This window comes from Scyliorhinus canicula, chromosome 4 (assembly GCF_902713615.1).
Source record: "Scyliorhinus canicula chromosome 4, sScyCan1.1, whole genome shotgun sequence".
In the NCBI taxonomy this organism is placed as follows: domain Eukaryota; kingdom Metazoa; phylum Chordata; class Chondrichthyes; order Carcharhiniformes; family Scyliorhinidae; genus Scyliorhinus; species Scyliorhinus canicula.
Genome location: NC_052149.1, coordinates 104,184,369 through 104,206,867, shown reverse-complemented (window position 1 = coordinate 104,206,867; position 22,499 = coordinate 104,184,369). Strand labels below are relative to the sequence as shown.

The 22,499-nt window shown below is 50.1% G+C and overlaps 1 protein-coding gene across 2 annotated transcripts in view; it reads left to right on the top strand.

Annotated features, from left to right (window-relative positions):
- Positions 1-22,499, top strand: part of vamp4 (vesicle-associated membrane protein 4) — a 120,982-nt gene that overhangs the window by 33,805 nt on the left and 64,678 nt on the right. For both annotated transcript variants that reach the window (XM_038794955.1, XM_038794954.1), the window contains exon 4: positions 17,266-17,313. In XM_038794955.1, coding sequence (XP_038650883.1) covers positions 17,266-17,313 — 48 coding nt within the window. The remainder of the gene's footprint in view (positions 1-17,265; positions 17,314-22,499) is intronic.

Sequence of the window (22,499 nt, the reverse complement as noted above, 5' to 3'; positions counted from 1 at the left end):
CGGGTTAGGTGGATTGGCCATGCTAAATTGCCCGTAGTGTCCAAAAAAGTAAGGGGGGGGGGGGGGGGGGGGGGGGGGTTTGTTGGGTTACGGGTATAGGGTGGATACGTGGGTTTGAGTAGGGTGATCATTGCTTGGCACAACATCGAGGGCCGAAGAGCCTGTTCTGTGCTGTACTGTTCTAAGAATCTAAGAACATCGTGGGCCATAGGGCCTATACTGTGCTGTACTGTTCTATGTTCTATATTGGAGATTTATAAAGTTGAACTGAGTGGCTATGAACAGGATCTACTCAATTAGGTAGGGAGTTGGGGAGAGGTACAGAACAAAGAGATCGAGGGGTACAAGTTCACAGCTCCTTGAAGGTGGAGTCGCAGGTGGACATGGTGGTGAAGAAGGCGTTCAGCATGCTAGGTTTTATTGGTCAGAATATTGAATACAGGAGTTGGGATGTCTTGTTGAAGTTGTACAAGACATTGGTAAGACCACACGTGGAATACTGTGTTCAGTTCTGGTCACCCTATTAGATAGAGATAAAGAAATACAGCACAGAACAGGCCCTTTGGCCCACAATGTTGTGCCGAACCTTTGTCCTAGGTTAATCATAGAATTTTGGACACTAAGGGCAATTTATCATGGCCAATCCACCCAACCTGCACATCTTTGGACTGTGGGAGGAAACCGGAGTACCCGGAGGAAACCCACGCACACACGGGGAGGATGTGCAGACTCCACACAGACAGTGACCCAAGCCGAAATCGAACCTGGGACCCTGGAGCTGTGAAGCAATTGTGCTATCCACAATGCTACCGTGCTGCCCTTTTATAGGGAGGATATTGTTAACCTAGAAAGAGTGCAGAAGAGATTTACGAGGCTGCTACCAGGACTTGATGGTCTGAGTTATAAGGAGAGGCTGGATAGGCTGGGACTTTCTTCCCTGGAAAATAGGAAGCTTAGGGGTGATCTTATAGCGATCTATAAAATTATGAGGAGCATAGATAAGGTTGTCATCTTATCCCAAAGGTAGAGGAGTCCAGAACGAGAGGGCATAGGTTTAAGGTGAGAGAGAAGAGATACAAAAGAGGTCAGAGGAGAAATGTTTTCACACAGAGGGTGGTGAGCATCTGGAACGGGCTGCCAAAGGCAGTGGTAGTGGCGGGTACAATTTTTTCCTTTAAAAAGCAGTTAGGCGGTTACATGGGCAGGTCAGGGATAGAGAGATATGGGCCAAATGTGGGCAAGTGGGACTAGCTTAGTGATAGAAACTGGGCGGCATGGGCAAGCTGGGCTAAAAGGCCTGTTTCCATGCTGTAAATATCTACGACACTAAGTGGCGAGTGAATGATCCATCTCATGCCTCTTCCTGAGGTCAGTATCACAGATGCCAGCCTTCAGCCAATTCGATTCACTCCATGTGATTAAGAAACGGCTGAAGACAGCGCTGGCCTCGCACCTGCGGGAGATGTTCACAGACTCGCTAGCTAGGGGCACACTGCCACCCACGTTAGCACAGGCCTCAATCTCGCTGATACCTAAGAAAGACAAAGGCACAATGGAATGTGGGTCATACAGACCCATATCTCTGCTGAACGCAGACGCCAAAATACTGGCCAAAATCCTAGCCAAAAGGCTAGAAAACTGTGTACCTGAGGTGGTCACGGAGGACCAGACGGGCTTGGTCAAAGGTAGACAGCTTACCTCGAACATCAGGCGCCTGCTGAACGTGATAATGACCCCCTCCGGGGAGAGAACACAAGAGGTGATCGTCTCCCTGGACGCAGAAAAGGCCTTCGACAGAGTCGAATGGAAATACCTCATAGAGGTACTGGAGCGGTTCGGGGTTGGAACAGGGTTCACCGCTTGGGTAAAGCTCCTATACAACGCTCCCATGGCGAGTGTACGGACCAACAATACCAACTCCCAATACTTCCAGCTGCACAGGGGCACCAGACAAGGATGCCCACTGTCCCCGCTGCTGTTCGCACTAGCAATCGAACCGCTAGCAATCGTGCTCGGGCGGGGGGGGGCACTAAAGGGGCTGCCATTCAAACAAGCCCGACACAAATTCCGCTACCTGGGGATCCAAATAGCCCATGACTGGAAAGGGATCCACAAATGGAACCTCACCAGCCTGACAGAGGAAGTAAAAAAGGACCTGCAAAGATGGAACACACTCCCACTCTCCCTCGCGGGGAGAGTCCAGACGATCAAAATGAACGTACTGCCCAGGTTCCTCTTCCTGTTTTGATCCATTCCGATCTACATCCCCAAGGCCTTTTTCAAAGTGCTGGACAAACTTATCATGGCGTTCGTATGGGGGGTAAAAATGCTACGATCCCAAAGAAGGTCCTACAAAAAACAAAATCCGGGGGGGGGGCTAGCCCTCCCGAATCTACAATTCTACCACTGGGCGGCAACAGCCGAGTGAGTAAGGGGATGGATCCAGGAGCCAGAAGCCGAGTGGGTGCATGCAGAGGAGGCCTCCTGCATGGGGACCTCCCTCCGGGCCCTCGCCACGGCAGCACTCCCATCCCCACCCAAAAAACACTCCAGCAGCCCAGTGGTGACAGCCACCCTCCAATCCTGGAACCAACTGCGGCAGCAATTTGGCCTGACCAAAATGTCGGGCAAGGCTCCCATCTGCAACAACCATAGGTTCACACCAGCACTGACTGACGCCACCTTCAAAAGGTGGAGGCAGGACGGGGGGACACTGACAGTCAGGGACCTATACACGGACGACAGGATCGCAACACAGGACGAACTGACAGAGAAATTTCGGCTAGCTGGGGGGAACGTGCTACGGTACCTGCAGCTCAAAAACGTCCTACGAAAGGAGACAAGGACGTACCCACAACCGCCACGACAGACACTACTGGAAGACCTACTGGACGCAAGTATCCTAGCGAAAGGGAACTGTAGCGACATGTATGACCGACTGGTAGAAAGGGACGACACCATACTGGACGCAACAAGAATGAAATGGGAGGACGACCTGGGGATTGAGATAGGGTGGGGACTCTGGAGCGAAGCACTGCATAGGGTCAACTCCACCTCCACGTGCGCAAGGCTCAGCCTGACGCAACTAAAAGTGGTACATAGAGCCCACTTAACAAGAAACCGTATGAGTAGGTTCTTCCCGGAGGTGGAGGACAGATGTAAACGGTGCCAAAGAGGCCCGGCCAACCACACCCACATGTTCTGGTCTTGCCCCAGACTTGTGGAGTACTGGACAGCCTTCTTCGAGGCTTTGTCCAAAGTGGTGGGGGTGAGGGTGGAGCCATGCCCGATAGTGGCGGTCTTCGGGGTCTCAGACCAGCCAGATCTATTCCTGGGGAGGAGGGCGGACGCCCTTGCCTTTGCCTCCCTGATCGCCCGCCGTAGAATCCTGTTTGGCTGGCTGTCAGCAGCACTGCCCAGAGCTGCAGACTGGCTGTCCGACCTCTCGGAATCTCTCCAAATGGAGAAAATCTAATTCGCCATCCGAGGGTCAGACGATGGCTTCCACAGAATGTGGGAGCCATTCATGCAATTGTTCCGGGACCTGTTTGTGGCCAACGTACAAGAGGAAGAATAATCGGGTGGCCAAGAATCAGGGGAAAATGGACGGGAAGCGGGGGGGGGGGGGGGGCTTTGCCCCCGACGATGTCTAGGGCGCTGATCTCACTGATTCTGAAGCGGGATAAGGATCCCCTTCAGTGCGGGTCATATAGACCGATTTCGCTCCTGAATCTGGATGCGAAACTGCTAGCAAAGATATTGGCCAGGAGGGTGGAGGACGTCGTGCCGCAGGTCATACACGAGGATCAAACGGGTTTTGTGAAGGGGAAGCAGTTGAATGTTAACGTACAGAGGCTTCTGAATGTTATAATGATGCTGGCAGCGGATGGGGAGGCAGAGATAGTGGCGCGATGGATGCGGAAGAGGCGCTTGATAAGGTGGAGTGGGGATACCTTTGGGAGGTGTTGAAAAGGTTCGGGTTTGGAGAGAGATTTGTTAGGTGGGTGAGGCTGCTGTATGAAGCCCCGGTGGAGAGTGTGGCTACGAATGGGAGGAGGTCGGAGAATTTTCGACTGTACCGGGGGACGAGGCAGGTGTGGCCCGTGTCTCCCCTGCTGTTTGCGCAGGCGATCGAACCCCTGGCCATGGCGCTGAGGGAGTCGAGGAACTGGAGGGGGATAATGCGGGGGGGGGGGGGGGGGGGGGGGGGGGGGGGGGGGGGGGTGGGGGGGGGGGGGGGGAGCATTGGCTGTCGTTATACGTGGATGATCTATTGTTGTACGTGGCGGACCCGGTGGGGGAGATGCCGGAGGTGATGAGGATTCTTAGGGAGTTCGGGGACTTCTCTGGGTATAAGCTCAACATGGGGAAGAGTGAGCTGTTTGTAGTACATCCGGAGGACCAGGAGAGAGGGATTGGGGAGCTCCCGCTGAAAAGGGCGGAGAGGAGTTTAAGGTACCTGGGGATCCAGATATCCAGGAGCTGGGGGGCCCTGCACAAGCTCAACTTTACGAAGGTGATTGAGCAGGTGGAAGAGGAGTTTAGGAGGTGGGATGTGTTGCCACTCTCCCTAGCGGGCAGGGTCCAGTCTGTCAAAATGACGGTGCTTCCGAGGTTTTTGTTCCTCTCCCAGTGCCTCCCTATCATGATTCTTAAGGCTTTCTTCAGGCGGGTCAATAGGAGTGTTATGGGGTTTGTGTGGGCGCAGAAGACCCCAAGGGTGAGGAGGGTGTGCCTGGAGCGGGGTAAGGATGTGGGGGATTGGCGTTGCCCAACCTATGTGGGTCCTACTGGGCCGCCAACGTGGCGATGATATGTAGGTGGGTGATGGAGGGGGAGGGGCCGGCATGGAAGAGGCTGGAGGCGGCGTCCTATGTGGGCACGAGCCTGGAGGCGCTGGTGACGGCGCCGTTGCCGTTCCCCCCCCCCCCCCCAACAAGATATACTACGAGTCCGGTAGTGGTGGCTACCCTCAAAATTTGGGAGCAGTGGAGGCGGCACAGGGGGGAGGTGAAGGCTTCAGTCTGGTCCCCGATACGGGGGAACCACCGGTTTGTACCAGGGAGAATGGACGGAGGGTTTCTGAGCTGGCACAGGGCAGGTATCAGGCGGATGGGGACCTTTTTCCCGATGGGAAGTTTGCGACCCTAGAGGAGTTGGAGGGAAGGTTGGGCCTTCCCCCAGGGAACACCTTCAGATACACGCAGGTAAGGGCATTTGTCAGGCGGCAGGTGGCGGAGTTTCCACTGTTGCCGCCAAGGGGGGTTCAGGACAGGGTGCTCTCGGGGACGTGGGTTGGTGAGGGGAAGATTTCGGCAATTACCAAGTGATGCAAGAGGGGGAGGAAGCCTCGGTGGAGGAGCTGAAAGGTAAGTGGGAGGAGGAGCTGGGAGAGGAGATCAACGAGGGGACGTGGGCGGATGCCCTGGGGAGGGTGAATTCCTCCTCCTCCTGTGTGAGGCTTAGTTTAATTCAATTAAAGGTGCTGCATAGGGCGCACATGACTGGGGCAAGGCTGAGCCGGTTCTTTGGGAGAGAGGACAGATGTGCCAGGTATTCTGGGAGCCCAGCAAACCACACCCACATGTTTTGGGCGTGCCCTGCGCTGGAGGGCTTTTGGAGGGGCGTCATGGAGAAGCTGTCATGGGTGGTTGGTTCCAGGGTTGAGCCGGGCTGGGGGCGCGCAATATTTGGGGTAGCAGCGGAGCCGGGAGTGCAGGAGGCGAAAGAGGCCGGTATTCTGGCCTTTGCGTCCCTGGTAGCCCGGCGCAGAATTCTTTTGCAGTGGAAGGATGCGAGGCCACCGGGCGTGGAATCCTGGGTCAGCGATATGGCTGGATTTATCAAACTGGAGAGGGTCAAGTTTGCCCAAAGGGGGTCGGTGCAAGGGTTCTTCCGGCGGTGGCAACCGTTTCTAGACTTTCTGGCGGAACGTTAGAGGATGGTCAGTTTCAGCAGCAACCGTTGGGGGGGGGGTGTGGATAGACGGGTTATGTTTTTTCCTTTATTGGGTATGTGCATTTGTTCTCCTGTTAATTATTTCTGTTAATTTATTGTTTCTGTATGGGGGGGGGGGGGGGGGGGGGGCGCGGCTACTGTTATTTTTCTTTTTCTTTTTTGTTACTTAAAACTTGTTGAAAATTTGAATAAAAATTATTTTAAAAAAGAAAAGAAACGGCTGAAGGCACTGGATACTGCAAAGGATCCTGACAACTTTCCAACAATAATATTGAAGATTTGTGCTCAAGAACTATCCACACCCCTAGCCAAACTGTTTCGGAAGAGGTACAGTGCTGGCATCTAACCAACAATGTGGAAAATTGCCCAGGTATGTCCTCGACACACAAGGACAAATCCAGCCTGGCCTTTCTGCCAGGGCCACTCAGCTTCTGATCTACTTATAGCCTAGGTCAAAATGTGCACAAGAGAGCTGAACCCAGAGGTGAGAGTGATTGCCTTTGACATTAAGGCAGCATTTGATAGAGTATGGCATCAAGGAGTCCTAGCAAAACTGAAATCCATGGGAATCGGAGGGAAATCTCTCCGCCGGGTGCAGTCATACCTGGAACAAAGGAAGATGGTTGTGGTTATTGGAGATCAATCATCTTTCTGGGATTTCACTGCAGGAGTTCCTCGGGGTAGTGCCCTAGACTCAATCATCTTCAGCTGCCTCATCAATGACTTTCCTTCCATCAAAGTCATAAATGGAGATATTCGCTGATTGCACACTGTATTCAGTACCATTCACAACTCCTAATATGCCCATATGCAGAGACCTGGACAATATTCAGGCATGGGCTGATAAGTCGCAAGTAATATTCGTGCCTCATAAGTGCCAAGACCATCTTCTTTTTTTTTTAAATAATTTTTATTGAAAGAGTTTTTCCATACAAACATTTACCCCTACTAATTTTTAAATTATTTACAACACAATCCCTCTAGGCAAATGTCCCTCCCTCGCCCGCCCTCTCGCGCGCACCAGTCCTCCCCCCCCCCCCCCCCCCCCCCCCCAGGCAACCTTAACAAACAAGGCAGCCTACAGTTTCAGACATGAGCAGCGAGCAGACTTGCCCGCGTTACAGTCGTGCATGTCCCCCCACGACCCTTGCTGCCCCCCCCCTCCCCCCCCTCCCTCCCCCCCCCCCCCCCCCCCCCCCCCCCCCCGGGTTGCTGCTGCCACGACCCCGAACGTCTATCTCTGATCTAAAAAGTCAAGGAAAGGTTGCCACCGCCTGGAGAATCCCTGTACCGACCCTCTCAGGGCAAATTTGATCCTTTCTAGCTGAATATAGCTAGCCATATCGTTAATCCAAGTTTCAACGCTTGGAGGCCTCGCGTCCTTCCATTGAATTAATATCCTTCGTCGAGCCACTAGGGATGCAAAGGCCAGTATTCCGGCCTCCCTAGCCTCCTGTACCCCCGGTTCTACCCCGACCCCAAAGATCGCAAGCCCCCATCCTGGTTTGACCCTGGACCCCACCACCTTCGACACCGTCCTTGCCACCCCCTTCCAGAACCCTTCCAGCACCGGACATGCCCAGAACATATGCACATGGTTCGCTGGGCTTCCCAGACATCTGACACACCTGTCCTCACCCCCAAAGAACCGGCTCATCCTTGTCCCCGTCATGTGAGCTCTATGCAGCACCTTAAATTGAATGAGGCTCAGCCTCGCACACGAGGAGGAAGAATTGACCTTCTCCAGTGCATCCGCCCACGTCCCGTCTTCTATCTGCTCTCCCAGCTCCCCTTCCCACTTGGCTTTCAGCTCCTCCCCTGATGCTTCTTCCACCTCCTGCATTATCTTGTAGATGTCTGATATCTTCCCCCCTCCGACCCAGACCCCCGAGAGCACCCTATCACTCGCCCCCTTACTGGGGAGCAGGGGGAACCCCTCCACCTGCCGTCTAGCAAATGCCTTCACTTGTAAATATCTGAACATGTTTCCCGGGGGGAGCTCAAACTTCTCCTCCAGCCCTCCCAGGCTCGCAAACCTCCCCTCTATAAACAGGTCCTTCAGCTGCCGTATGCCCACCCTGTACCAGCTCTGAAATCCCCCGTCGATGTTCCCCGGGATGAATCTATGGTTCCCTCTTATTGGCGCCGCCAACAGACCTCCCATTTCCCCCCTATGTCGCCTCCACTGCCCCCATATCTTGAGGGTGGCCGCCACCACCGGGCTCGTGGTGTACCTCGTGGGGGGGAGCGGCCATGGTGCCGTTACTAGGGCCCCCAGGCTTGTGTTGCCACAGGACGCCCTCTCCATTCGTTTCCAAGCTGCCCCCTCCCCTTCCATCATCCACTTGCGCACCATTGACACATTTGCCGCCCAGTAGTACCCCGAAAGATTGGGTAGTGCCAGCCCTCCACTGTCCCTACTCCGCTCCAAAAAGACCCTCCTCACCCTTGGGGTGCCATGCGCCCACACGTAGCTCATGATGCTACTCGTCACCTTTTTGAAGAAGGCCCTAGGGAGGAAGATGGGCAAGCACTGAAATAAAAACAAGAACCTTGGGAGGACCGTCATTTTGATTGACTGCACCCTCCCCGCCAGCGACAACGGTACCATGTCCCACCTCTTAAATTCCTCCTCCATCTGTTCCACCAGCCTGGAAAAGTTCAACTTGTGGAGGGTCCCCCAGTTCCTTGCCACCTGCACCCCTAAGTACCTAAAGCTCTTTCCTGCTCGCTTGAAGGGGAGTCTCCCAATACCCTCTCCCTGGTCCCCCGGGTGTATCACAAAAACCTCGCTTTTGCCCAAATTTAGTTTGTACCCCGAAAAGTCCCCAAACTCTGCTAATAGTTCCATTATCTCCGGCATTCCCCCTTCTGGGTCTGCCACGTACAGCAGTAGATCATCCGCATACAGCGATACTCGATGTTCCTCCCCTCCCCTAGTCAGTCCTCTCCACCCCCCTGAACCCCTCAGTGCCATCGCCAACGGTTCAATCGCCAGTGCGAAAAGTAGGGGGGATAGGGGACATCCCTGCCTGGTCCCTCGGTGGAGCCCGAAATACTCCGACCTCCTCCCGTTTGTCACTACACTCGCCGTCGGGGCCGAGTAGAGCAGCTTCACCCACTTAATAAAGCCTTCCCCAAACCCAAACCGTTCCAACGTCTCCCACAGGTACTCCCACTCCACCCTATCGAATGCCTTCTCCGCGTCCAGCGCTACCACTATCTCAGCCTCCCCCTCCACTGCCGGCATCATAATTACATTCAGCAATCTCCGCACGTTCGTGTTGAGCTGCCGCCCCTTCACGAACCCCGTCTGGTCCTCATGGATTACCCCTGGCACACAATCCTCTATTCTAGCTGCCAGGATCTTTGCCAGCAACTTGGCATCCACGTTCAGAAGCGAGATAGGCCTGTAGGACCCGCACTGCACGGGGTCTTTATCCCGCTTCAATATCAGGGAGATCAGAGCCTGCGACATTGTCGGGGGCAGAACCCCCCCCTCTCGCGCCTCATTAAAGGCTCGTACCAGTACCGGTCCCACCAAGTCCACATTTTTCTTATAGAATTCCACCGGGAACCCATCTGGCCCCGGCGCCTTCCCCGCCTGCATCTGACCTATTCCCTTGACTAGCTCCTCTAGCCCTATTGGCGCCCCCAGCCCTTCTACCAGCCCCTCCTGGACCCTTGGGAACCTCAATTTGTTTAGGAAGTCCTCCATTCCCCCTCTCCTCGTCGGCGGCTCAGACCGATACAACTCCTTGTAAAAATCCCCGAAGACCCCGTTCACTTCTTGCCCCTTCTGCACTACCTTCCCGCCCCTCTCCTTCACTCCCCCAATCTCCCTAGCCGCATCTCGTTTGCGAAGCTGGTGTGCCAGCATCCTGCTCGCCTTTTCCCCATACTCATAAACCGCGCCCTGTGCCCTTCTCCACTGCGTCTCTGCCTTCCTGGTGGTCAGCAGGTCGAACTTGACCTGCAGGCTGCGCCGTTCTCCCAGCAGCCCCTCCTCTGGTGCCTCCGCATATCTCCTATCCACTTCCAATAGCTCCCCCACCAGCCTCTCCCTCTCCTGCCTCTCCTTTCTTTCTCTGTGCGCCCTTATGGAGATCAGCTCTCCCCTGATCACTGCCTTCAGGGCCTCCCATACCATCCCCACCTGCACCTCACCCGTGTCATTCAAGTCCAGATAGCTCTCAATGCTCTTCCGGACCCTTTTACACACCTCGTCGTCCGCTAACAGCCCCACATCCAGCCGCCACAGCGGGCGCTGGTCCCGCGCCTCCCCCATTTCCACATCCACCCAATGTGGTGCATGATCAGAGATCGCAATGGCCGAGTACTCAGCTTCCCGTACCCTCGGGATCAGCCCCCTGCTCAACACGAAGAAATCGATTCTGGAGTACACTCTATGGACGTGGGAGAAAAAGGAATACTCCCTCGCCCTCGGCCTACCAAACCTCCATGGGTCTACTCCTCCCATCTGCTCCATGTACCCCCTCAGCACTTCTGCCGCTGCCGGCCTCCTATTGGTCCTTGAGCTCGATCTGTCTAGCCCGGGGTCCAGCACTGTGTTAAAGTCCCCCCCCATGATCAAGCCCCCTGCCTCCAGTCCCGGAATGAGGCCCAATAGGCGCCTCATAAAACCCGCGTCATCCCAGTTCGGGGCATATACGTTGACCATCACCACTTTCTCCCCCTGCAGCTTACCCTTCACCATCACATACCTACCCTCCTTATCCGCCACCACCTCCTCCGCCACGAACGACACCCTCTTTCCCACCAGAATCGCCACCCCCCGGTTCTTTGCGTCCAATCCAGAGTGGAACACCTGTCCCACCCACCCCCTTCTCAGGCGAACCTGGTCCACTACCTTCAAATGGGTCTCCTGTAACATTGCTACATCAGCCTTCAGTCCCTTCAGGTGTGAGAATACCCTTGATCTCTTGACCGGCCCATTCAACCCCCTCACGTTCCAAGTGATCAGCCGGGTCGCGGGACGACCCGCCCCCCTCCCCTGCCGATTAGCCATGTCCTGTTCCCTGCTCGCCCCGGGTCGACCCTCCCCTTCTGACCCGCTCCCCATGGCGATGTCCCCCTCCCCCCACCTCTCCAGTCCTCCACTTCTCGTTTCTGGTCTTTTCAGCAGCAACCCGGTGTCCCTCCCTAACCCCCCTCCCCCCCCAGGCTAGGACCCCTCCTAGCCGCGATGTACCCTCCATTGTACTCCCGTAAGTCAGCTGGTTCACGCTGACCCGGCTGCTCCTGCCACACTCCGACTCCCCCCGGCTCGGGGGGGGGGGGCCTCCCCCCCCCTTGCCACTCCTCCCTGGCCCCGCTCCAGCGCGGGAAAGGTCGCCATTGCTAGCCACGCCCCGCACTCCTCCCCTCCCCCCTCCTCTGCCCCGCGCGCGGGAAAACAGAGGAAAGCCCGCGCTTTCGCCCTGCCACACCCCACCCCGCCATCTTCAGTTCCACCCCCGTCCCCGTCCATGCCTGTAAAGAACCCCCCCTAGGAGCCCATATCCCCGATCTGCTCTCCCCCCCCGTCCCGCCTCCCCAACTTAACATTATAAATAACAGATAAATAACAAATAACAATGTACTTAACAGTCGCCCTCTACCAAACAGCATAAATAACCATAAATAACCATGGATAACCACAATAACAATAACTAAGGGAAGTTGGCAAAGGGGGAAAAAACATCAGAAGAAAAACCCACAGCAAGAGTTCAAAATCCAAACAAAGAATTCAGCTGAAAGTACCCGAGCGGCCAAGGCCGCCAAGTATCCCCTGGGTCTAATTCGAGTCCAGTTTCTCTTCCTGTACAAAGGCCCACGCCTCCTCTGGGGACTCAAAATAGTGGTGTTGGTTCCTGTAGGTGACCCACAAGCGCGCTGGCTGCAGCATTCCGAACCTGATCCGTTTTGCATGTAGCACCACCTTCGTCCGGTTGTACCGGGCCCGCCGCTTTGCCACCTCCGCACTCCAGTCCTGGTAGACCCTCACCGTCGAATTCTCCCACTTGCTGCTCCTTTCCCTCTTGGCCCACTCCAGCACTCTTTCACGGTCGCTGAGTCGCTGGAACCGCACCAGCACCGCCCTCGGGGGCTCATTTGCTCTTGGCCTCCTAGCCATGACCCTGTAGGCCTCTTCCAGCTCCAGGGGCGAAGGGACGGCCCCTGCCCCCATCAGGGAGCTCAGCATTTCTGCTACATATCCCGGGAGGTCTGACCCCTCCAGGCCTTCTGCCAGGCCCAAGATCCTCAGGTTCTTCCGCCTCATTCGGGTATCCAGCTCCTCAAAACGGCTCTGCCATTTCAGGTGGAGTGCCTCGTGCACCTCTACCTTTCCCACGAGGACCGTGGCCTCCTCCTCCCTCGCAGTCATCTCCTGTTGCAGCTCCCGAATCGACGCCTCTTGGGTCGCCTGGGCTCCCATCAGCCTGGTGGTCGTCGCATTCATTGACTCCAAGAGCTCCATTTTCAGCTCCGTAAAGAAGCGCAGGAGAGCGGCCTGCTGCTCCTCCGCCCATTTCCTCCATTCCTCGGGTGCACCACCGGCCGCCATTTTGGTCTTCTTCCCCCGCTTTTTTTTGGGAGCTGCTGTTGCTCTCTTTACCACCCCACTCCGGGTACCGACCATAAAGTTGGTCTGGTTCTCTTCAGGGAGCCTTCCCCCACCGGGATTTGTCCTTACAGCGCCGTTGGGGCCCTCCAATCGGCCCGAAAACACCTTTGTAGCAGGAGCAGCCAAACGTGCGACTTAGCTGGTCATAGCCGCAACCGGAAGTCCGTGCCAAGACCATCTTCAACAAGAGATAATCCAATCACCTCTGTCATTTGAGAGTACCTTTAAGAAATAGGTGTTTTTATAGAATAACTGTAGTGGGTGTACCTTTAAGAAATTGGTGTTTATTACTGCAGTGATGTCAGAGAGTGGGTGGAGCTGTGCTGTCTGTCAGCTTTTTACTTTCACTTTAGGCTTTTTGCTGCAGGGTGGGTTTGGTTTCATTTTCGTTTTGGAGAAGCTGTAATCACAGCAGGATGTGTGTGAATCTCTGCAAACTTGAGTGTCCATTTGCTGATCTCAACGCGGTAACTGTTCTCAGTAGTGAAGTTAAGCCTGATATCTTTCTGTAAAAAGAGGCGTGATTCTCCGACCCCCTGCCAGGTCGGAGAATCGCTCGGGGCCGGCGTCAATCCCGCCCCCCCCCCGAGATTCCGCGGGGACGGGAATCGCGCCGCGCCGGTCGGCGGGCCCCCCCGCGCCGATTCTCCGGCCCACGATGGGCCGAAGTCCTGCCGCTGACTAGCCTCTCCCTCCGGCGTGGATTAAACCACCTCTCTTACCGGCAGGAATGGCGGCGCGGGCGGGTGCTGGGGTCCTGGGGGGGCGCGCGGAGCGATCTGACCCCGGGGGTGCCCCCACGGTGGCCTGGCCCGCGATCGGGGCCCACCGATTGGCGGGCGGGTCTGTGCCGTGGGGGCACTCTTTTTCTTCCGCCTTCGCCGTGGTCTTCACCATGGCGGAGGTGGGTGAGACCCCCTCCCCTGCGCATGCGCTGGTATGACCTCAGCAGCCGCTGACGCTCCGGCGCATGCGCGGACTTAAGCCGGCCGGTGAAGTCTTTTCTGCCCCTGCTGGCGTGGGGCCAAAGGCTGTTCACGCCAGCCGGTGGAGTGGGAACCACTCCGGCGCAGTCGTAGCCCCTCGATGTGAGGGCTCCGCACCTCTGGGGCAGCCCGACGCCGAAGTGGTTCACGCCACTTCAACACGCCAGAACCCCCCGCCCCGCCGTGGAGGGGAGAATCCTGGCCCAGGTGTTTTTAAGTCTTACGGATGTTAAAAGGAAAGCTTAACAGATTACTTAGTGTTGTAGTCTTTGGGGGTTGTATTTGAATTAATGGTTGCTAAGATGTTCACTGTATGTTTTTAAAAAGGTTAACTTGAGTTCATAGAATAAACGTTGTTTTGCTTTAAAAAATACTTATCCATTTCTACTGTACCACACCTGTAGAGTGGGCCAAGTGCTCCCCATACAACAATCTATTAGAAATTGTGGGTCAGGTGAACTCCATGATATACTTTGGGATTCTCTAAACCCTGGCTCATAACACCTCCCATAGACATTCAATGCATTGCTATTGCTGAATCCCCCTTAATCAACAACCTGGGGGTTACCATTGAATAGAAACTGAACCAGCTATATAAATATGATGGCTACCAGACCAAGTTAGAGTCTGGGAATTCGGCAGAGAGTAACCTACCTCCTGACTCCCCAAAGCCTGCCCACCATCTGCAAGGCACAAGTCAGGAGTGTAATGGAATACTTTCCACTTGCCTGGATGAGTGCAGCTCCAACAACACTCAAGAAACTGTACACAATCCAGGATAATGGGGCTGGTTTAACACAGGGCTAAAGTGCTGGCTTTTAAAGCAGGCCAAGGCAGGCCAGCAGCACGGTTCAATTCCCGTACCAGCCTCTCCGAACAGGCGCCGGAATGTGGCGACTAGGGGCGTTTCACAGTAACTTCATTTGAAGCCTACTTGTGACAATAAGCGATTTTCATTTTCATTTTTTTTTCATTTTCATTTTCATTTCATTTTCATTTTCATTTCATTTCATTTTTCATAAAGCAGCCCGCTTGATTTGTACACCATCCATAAAACCTTAAGATATAGGAGCAGAATTAGGCCATTCAGCTCATAGAGTCTGCTTCACCATTTGATCATGGCTGATGTGTTTCTCATCCCCATTCTCCTGCCTTCTCCTCAGAACCCCAAATCCTCCTATTAATCAATAATCTATCTTTCTCTGTCTTAAAAGAACTCAGTGACTTGGCCTCTGCGGCAACGAGTTCCACAGATTCACCAGCCTCTGGCTGAAGACATTACTCTTCATCTCAGTTTTAACTGAATCATCCCTTCATTCTGAGGCTGTGCCCTCTGGTTCTAGTTTTTCGTACTAGTGGAAACATCTTCACGTCCACTCTCTAAGTTTGTCAGTATTCTGTAAGTTTCAGTGAGATTCCCCTCTCATCCTTCTAAACTCCAACGAGTACAGATCCAGAGTCCTCAACCGCTCTTCATACATCAGGCCCTTCATTTCCAGAATCATTCTTGTGCACCTCCTCTGACCCCCTCCAAGGCCAGCACTGCCTTCCTTAGATTTGGGGCACAAAACTGCTCTCAATATTCCAAATGGGGTCCAGCCAGAGCCTTCTATGTAATATGTTCTATGTTCTACAGTCTCAGCAGTTCATTTCTGCTCTTGTATTCTAGCCCTCTCGACATGAATGCTAACATTGCATTTGCCTTCCTAACTGCCAACTGAACCTGCATGTTAACACTAAGAGAATCCTGACCGAGGACTCATAAGTCCCTTTGTGTTTGGGATGTCCAAAGTCTTTCCCCATTTAGAAAATAGTCTATGCTTCTATTCTTCCTATCAAAGTGCATAACCTCACACTTTTCCACTTTGTATTCCATCTGCCACTTCTTTGTCCATTCTCCTAGCCTGTCCAAGTCCTTCTGCAACCTCTATGCTTCCTCAACACTACCTACATATCTTTGTATCATTTACAAACTTAGCAACAATGCCCTCAGTTCCTTCTTCCAGTCGTCAACGTATATCATGACTAGCTGTGGTCCCAACACCTGACCCCTGCGGAACACCACGAGTCACTGGCTGCCATCCTGAAAAGGACCCCTTTATCCCCACTCTTTGCCTTCTGCCAGTCAACAATGTTCTATTTATGCCAGTACTGTGCCCCTAACACCATGGGCTCTTATCTCATTTAGCAGCCCCCTGTGCAGCACCTTGTCAAAGGCCTTCTAGAAATCTAATAGATCCGGTCCATTGTCCCTCCTTTGTCTAACTTCCTCAAAGAATTGTAGCAGATTTGTCGAGCATGACCTCCCCTTGACTAAGCCGTGCTGACTCAGCCCTATTTTACCATGCAGTTCCAAATGTAGTCTATCCGGTCCAGGTGATTTATCTGCCTTCAGACCTTTCAGCTTCCCCAGCACCTTCTCCTTCATGATGGTCACTGCACTCACCTGTGCCTCCTGTCTCTCTTAGAAGTTCTGGTATAGAAATTTACAATGGAGAAGGAGGCCATTCGGCCCATCGAGTCTGCACCGGCTCTTTTTGAAAGAGCACCCTATCCAAGCCCACACCCCCACCCTATCCCCATAACTCAGTATCCCCACCCAACACTGACGGCAATTTTTGGACACTAAGGGCAATTTAGCATGGCCAATCCACCTAACCTGCACATCTTTGGACTGTGGGAGGAAACCGGAGCACCCGGAGGAAACCCACGCACCACACGGGGAGAACGTGCAGACTCTGCACAGACAGTGACCCAAGCCAGGAATCGAACCTGGGACCCTGGAGCTGTCAAGCAATTGTGCTATCCACCATGCTACCGTGGTATGCCACTGGTGTCTTCCACTGTGAAAATTGATGTGAAGTACCTATTCAGTTCCTCTGCCACCACCTTCAATATTCACTCATCACCACCACTGGTGGCAGGCATGTGAACCATCTGCAAGATGCACTGTAGGAACTCACCATGGCTCCTTCAACAGCATCTTCCAAACCAATGACCTTTACCATCTAGAAGGGCAAGGTCAGCAGATACCTGAGGATACCATTCCTGCAAGTTCCTCTCCAAGCCACACACCGTCCTGCCATGGAATTATATAATAGTTCCTTATCTGTCTTTGAGTAAAATCCTGGAACTCCCTAACAGCACGATAGGTGTCCCTACACCACATGGACTGCATTAATTCAAGAAGGCAGCTCACCACCACCGCCTAAAGGGCAGTTAGGGATGGACAATAAATGCTGGCCAGCGAAGCCCATATCCATAAACAAATATAAAAAAATATAGCATTGGAGACCATGAGGAATCTGCTACTTGGGCGGCATGGTGGCCCAGTGGGTAGCACAGCTGCCTATGGCGCTGAGGACCCGGGTTGGATCCCGACCCCAGGTCACTGTCTGTGTGGAATTTCCACATTCTCCCAGTGTCTGCGTGGGTCTCACCCCCACAACCCAAAGCTGTCCAGGTTAGGTGGATTGGCCACACTAAATTGCCCCTGAATTGGGGGGAAAAAAGGAATCTGTTACTCTTCCAGCAGGGAATCAGTGTTGAATAGATTGTGTAACATGGATCATGACGGGATAGAAAGAATTAAATTTGATAACCAGTCCAATATGTAATGTTCTCAGACTGTTTAATTATGGATTTGTATACCTATGCTGTTTCAACATTTCTGATTACATGTTTTCCCTGCAGAAGAGGACCTGCACCAAAATTTGGACCGAAAAATGACAAGATTAAACAGTATGTGCCCAATATGATTATTTTTAGAATCCTACTGTTTTGTTTTGTGTAACCTTGAACTAATCTTGCTGTTGTGCAAAATGTGCATTTTTTTCTAACTATGAATAATGAGAAGAATGTAAGGCAGCAGGCCCAGGCGAAGTGACATCTATGGCATAGACTCGCTACAGTGTAGAAGGAGGCCATTTGGCCCATCGTGTCAGCTCCGACCTTCTGAAAGAAAACCCCACCTCATGGCCATTCCACCTAACTCACACATCTTTGGACTGTGGGAGGAAATCAGAGTACCCAGAGGAAATCCACGCAGACACGGGGAGAATGTGCAAACTCACAACAGTCAGCCCTGGTCCCTGGCGCTGTGAGGCAGCAGTGTTAACCACTGCGCCACCGTGCCACCCATAGTTGCAATATCCCTAGTTGCTGGCCTGTCAAATAGAATAATGTGAAATGTTATAAGAATGCAATGTGAAAAATTATTTGAAGTAAAAATAATTATTTCATATTCAGATTTAAAACAATGCTAGTAATGAGATAAAGTTTTCACACCCATTTCATTTACTTTAAAAACACATGTTTTGGACAGGGGAAGGCCATTGGCCCATGTTTAGTGATTCTGGTACAGGATAGTGAAATAAATCCTGCTAAAATAGACCATTTATAAATTGTGATCCACTTGGCTCCTCTTCTTCTCAAGCAGCAAAAGTCTTCAATTAGGCTTGAGATACTGGGTGTGTTGCTCTTGCAGAGAGCCAGCACATGTATAACATTCTGAATGGCCTCCTTCTGCACTGTTACCACTCTTTAAGATTCTATGATGCATTCAATGCCAAACTGAGAGAAGCAGTACTAATGTAGTGCAAACGTAATCCAGACTAACAAACTGGCCATCTGAAGAACATACAATTGGGTCACAGGTCTCTTCCAACTCGTTGACCAAGTCCTTCACCTGCCGGGTTTGGTAACCAGCAGACATACCACTCTTGGGGGAACCTCTCCTCCAACCCTCAGTTACACTTTTCTGTCAAAGTTCCACCCAATTTCGGGTATAAAAGAGCTCTTTACTGCGGCTTTCAGCAGGAGCTGCCCTGTGTGCGACCACTCACACCATGGCCGCCACCGGAAGTCGTGGCCTATTATAACTTCAAGAAAGTCTTTGACTCTGTCAACAACAAAGGCTTATGGAATATCCTCTTCAAATTTGACACCTCAGAAATTTGTTACCATCCTTTGCCTACTCCATAATGACAAGCGAGATATGATCCTCATCAACAGAGCCACTGCAGATGCTATTTCACTGAAGACTGGGGTCAAACAAGGTCGTGACTTTGTGCCAGCCCTCTTCTCCATTTTATTTGCTGAAATATTGTACCTCACTTTTAGCAAATTAACTACAGGCCTGGGAATAATTTACAGAACAGACAAGAAGTTGTTCTTGTCTAGAAATGAATACCAGTAAAATAGAAATAGTTTTATTGTTGGGTTGTGAGGTTTTGTAGCTCAGGAGGAGATTAGTGTTTGTGAACTGCGGAGGTAATGGCTTGCACAAAGCTTGTCTCAAACTCTAAAGGAAGATTGGGACATTGGGCAGTCGAGGTTCAAGTGCTGGAGTTTATTATTATTCATTCTCAGTTGCACTTATTGTCCACCCTGGGAATCTGGGGGTGGGACTGCCTTTGTTGTGGTTTGATGCAACTGACTGGGGGCATTTAAGAATAAACTGCATTGGTATAGGAATGGAGTCACACACAGACCACCAGGGAGGAACCACTGGTTTCTTTCCATAAAGGGCATTAGTGATCGAGGTGGGTTACAATTTCCTAACAGTTTCACAGTTACTTTTGCTGATGCCATCTTTTCTTTATTTAAAAAAAGAGCTGAATTCAATCTCACACTGCGGTAGTGAGATTTGGACTTGTGTTCTCTGGATTATTAGTGTAGTGGACTTGATTGAGACTTTCACCTTGGGACAAGGTTCTGATGTCTTTTAACTTGCATTGATGCCAACAAGGTTTTCATTTGGAAAATCACATTTTCATAAAAGTTCCAAATTTTACTCAAACTATAAGCCACAACATCCTGGATAACCTGAACATTGAAAGGTTGATGAATGTTCACATTAAATATTTCCCATAATGTTTGTTTGACTCAAATCTTTCTGTAACATCATGAAAGCAGCTTTCTGTGGGTCAACTGAAATCTCAACACATTCCCAACATGTTTATAAAGAAGTAAACATTTTATTTGTGTTTTTTTCTTATTCTAAAGATTTCACTTTGATTCACCTTTCACTGTCTTTTTCATGAGAAATAAGGTTAGAGGTAGGATATTATTTTTGGAGATGCATAAATATTCCCAAACCAGTTCATGCACTACAATCGTTCTACCTTTAAATGTGATTATTGGCACACCATAAACCTTGACTATTTAAAAAAGTGCCGGACATTGATCCTCCGATCCCCCCCCCCCCCCCCCCAGTTTCTTATGTAAGCAATATCAAAATTAATATGTAGTGATTAACAGGCCTTAATGAGCCACTGTTTCAGTGAAATAAAGAAACAACCTGATTAATGCTGGACTGAAATTATGGTTTCCCTTGTGTATTAAGAATGTGCTAAACTCAATATCACAAATAGTGTATGTTTGAATCTTTAATGGGAAGTATATTGTCCCCCTCAGCTTTAATCTTCCTCACTTGCACATGTAACAGAAACGTAAGGCTGTGTGTCACAATACATTATATTTGATCCTCATTTAAATATCTTTACTGTCCTTTTTACTGTCCTTTTTAAAATTAAAGTATTTTTTCCAGAACCTCATGATCGATTGTTACATTCTTAAATAGATCCAGCTATTTAAGTTTTAAAGTGAGGAGAGAAATGTAGGATTGAGATTCCTCAACATGAATCATCAGTAAATGGCTACATCAATTAAAATCTCTAAACCCCAAAATAACATGATTGAAAACATTTTATATGAAATCTGGAGACAGTCGGGGCTGTGATATGAACCACACATTTAGTCTTGTACCTCGTCTTCTCAATATTGCAGTTGTCTGTATCTAATAAGTCACAGACTGTAGACATCTCCTCATTCTTTTACGCTACATTCCCATATTTTAGAGATATATTTTTGGCCACAGAAATATTCATATAGAAATAATCATTAACAGCTAGAAATCTAGCACTGCTGGCTTGTCCTTTCATTTTTTTTGTAGGTAATATGTTCCATTTCTCTAATCCCATAAATCCCAACTCTAGTTCTAAATACCATTGCATTGAGGACATTTAGTTTTGGCCAACGTTTGCAATTAATTAACAAATAATGGATCAGATTTTGCTGCTGAAATAATGGTGGCAGTAATTGCATTCAGTCATGTGTATGTAACTGATGAAAACCTTTTGTGGGGCCGGTGTACAGATAGCTAAAAGTAACCGTCCAATTTGCGTATCTCCAACATTTTTATTGCAAAAAACGTCATTTTACTCTCTGTCTCACCACGTACATACATTGAGCGTCATAGAGTTTTCTGAATTTGCCAATACATATGAACTAAATCTACCACATGTGTTTAAGGCTTTCAATTATAAGCTTAAGTACACTTTTAACAATTGCTCATTTCTGCCAGACAGCCACACGGGCACTAAAAATGATCAGTTACAAGTAGGGGTCTCATTTCCTCAAACTTTACATTTTTTGTGCTGATTTTAAAAATGATTTGTAAAATACCCCTCCATTCCCTTTCGGGCTCACAAATCAATATTTTATCCGTTTTATTTCTATCCCTGTTTTGACATTGGAAATTCCACTTTAATTCATCCTACTTTGCAGGTTTTCTGCTTTTTATTTCCCAATCCTAAATCACCTTGGTAAAAGAAATACCTTTTCTTTTAGCCCTGTTCCCTCTGGTTCCAGGTACCCTGTTTCCTTCGCTATGTTGTTATTGGTTTGTACTTATGAAACTTTGTGGACAAAACTCTTTTCAGCTGAAGTCTAAGTAAAGGCAGGTGCCATACATTCCCTTCTGCAACAAAATATCACATGAAAAATGTCCTGTCACTGTATCGAGCAAAATTGTATATTTTTTCCTTAACTTAATCCGTATGTTTCTTACCTCTGAAAGTCACTCTGATCTAAACTCGTATTCTTTGTTTGCACATTCCTGCTCTCTGTACTGATGATATTTGGATAACTAGGTTACACAGGAAGGCAGAGGATTTTGCAAACAAGATAAATTTAGAATCCCTGATAATTTTCCTACACCACACTTTTTTGTATTGACCTGCAGTTAGCTCCTCCATCAACATTTTATGTAAGTGTAGTAATAAAAACTAATCATTTTAATGGGCTGCTTAAAAATCTTATTGTCATAATTAAATGTTCAGGTAATTGGTGGAACCAACTGATCCCTGTTCTGTAACTTGTTGATTTGAGAAAATAATTTAACTGAGGATTAAGAAAGGCAAAGCTAATGTGATACATGTGAAGGAAACTGCTTTTGAGCTTTATCAGTCAGAACACTTTGTTGGCATAAAATATTGTGAATGTTTCCTGTGGTTCACAATACCCAGTCAAACAAGTTTATACCTTTGCAGACTTGCCCTTCTTGAGGCTTACCACTCTGACACCAACTTGGAAGTTGCACACAGGGCAATTATTAAATCACGGGCACTGAGTTTTGAAGTTATGCTATTTATAATGAGGAACACTTGTGGTTTAGACATTGCTATCTAATATCAATATTCAACAAATGTAGGAGAGTTCAAATATTTTCTTGGGTGTAACTTGATGCTAGTGTAATTTTATTGTTTACCATGTAACAGATTGAATCACGGTACATCTATGCCTTCAGACTCAATTTTCTTAATAGTCAGATAAAAGAAGATGAAATTACAGGCCCACCGATGTAAAATTACCAATCTAACAATTTGCTTTCCACCAGAATCTACTTCAACCATATTTTCAATGTTATTTTGCATTTGTAATTTCAATAAAAATTAATTTCACTTGTGGTAGTTGAGTGGGTACTTGTATTATGTGTTGAGATACTGGAAGTGGCACAAGTTTGATCTGTTGCCGTTGCTAAGTTCAGCCAGTGTTGCAGAAGGATGTCACAACTATTTCTATTGGCAGGAGGCTTGGTGACTTTAATATAATTATTAAAAGAACCAGAGGGAGATGAGAATTTT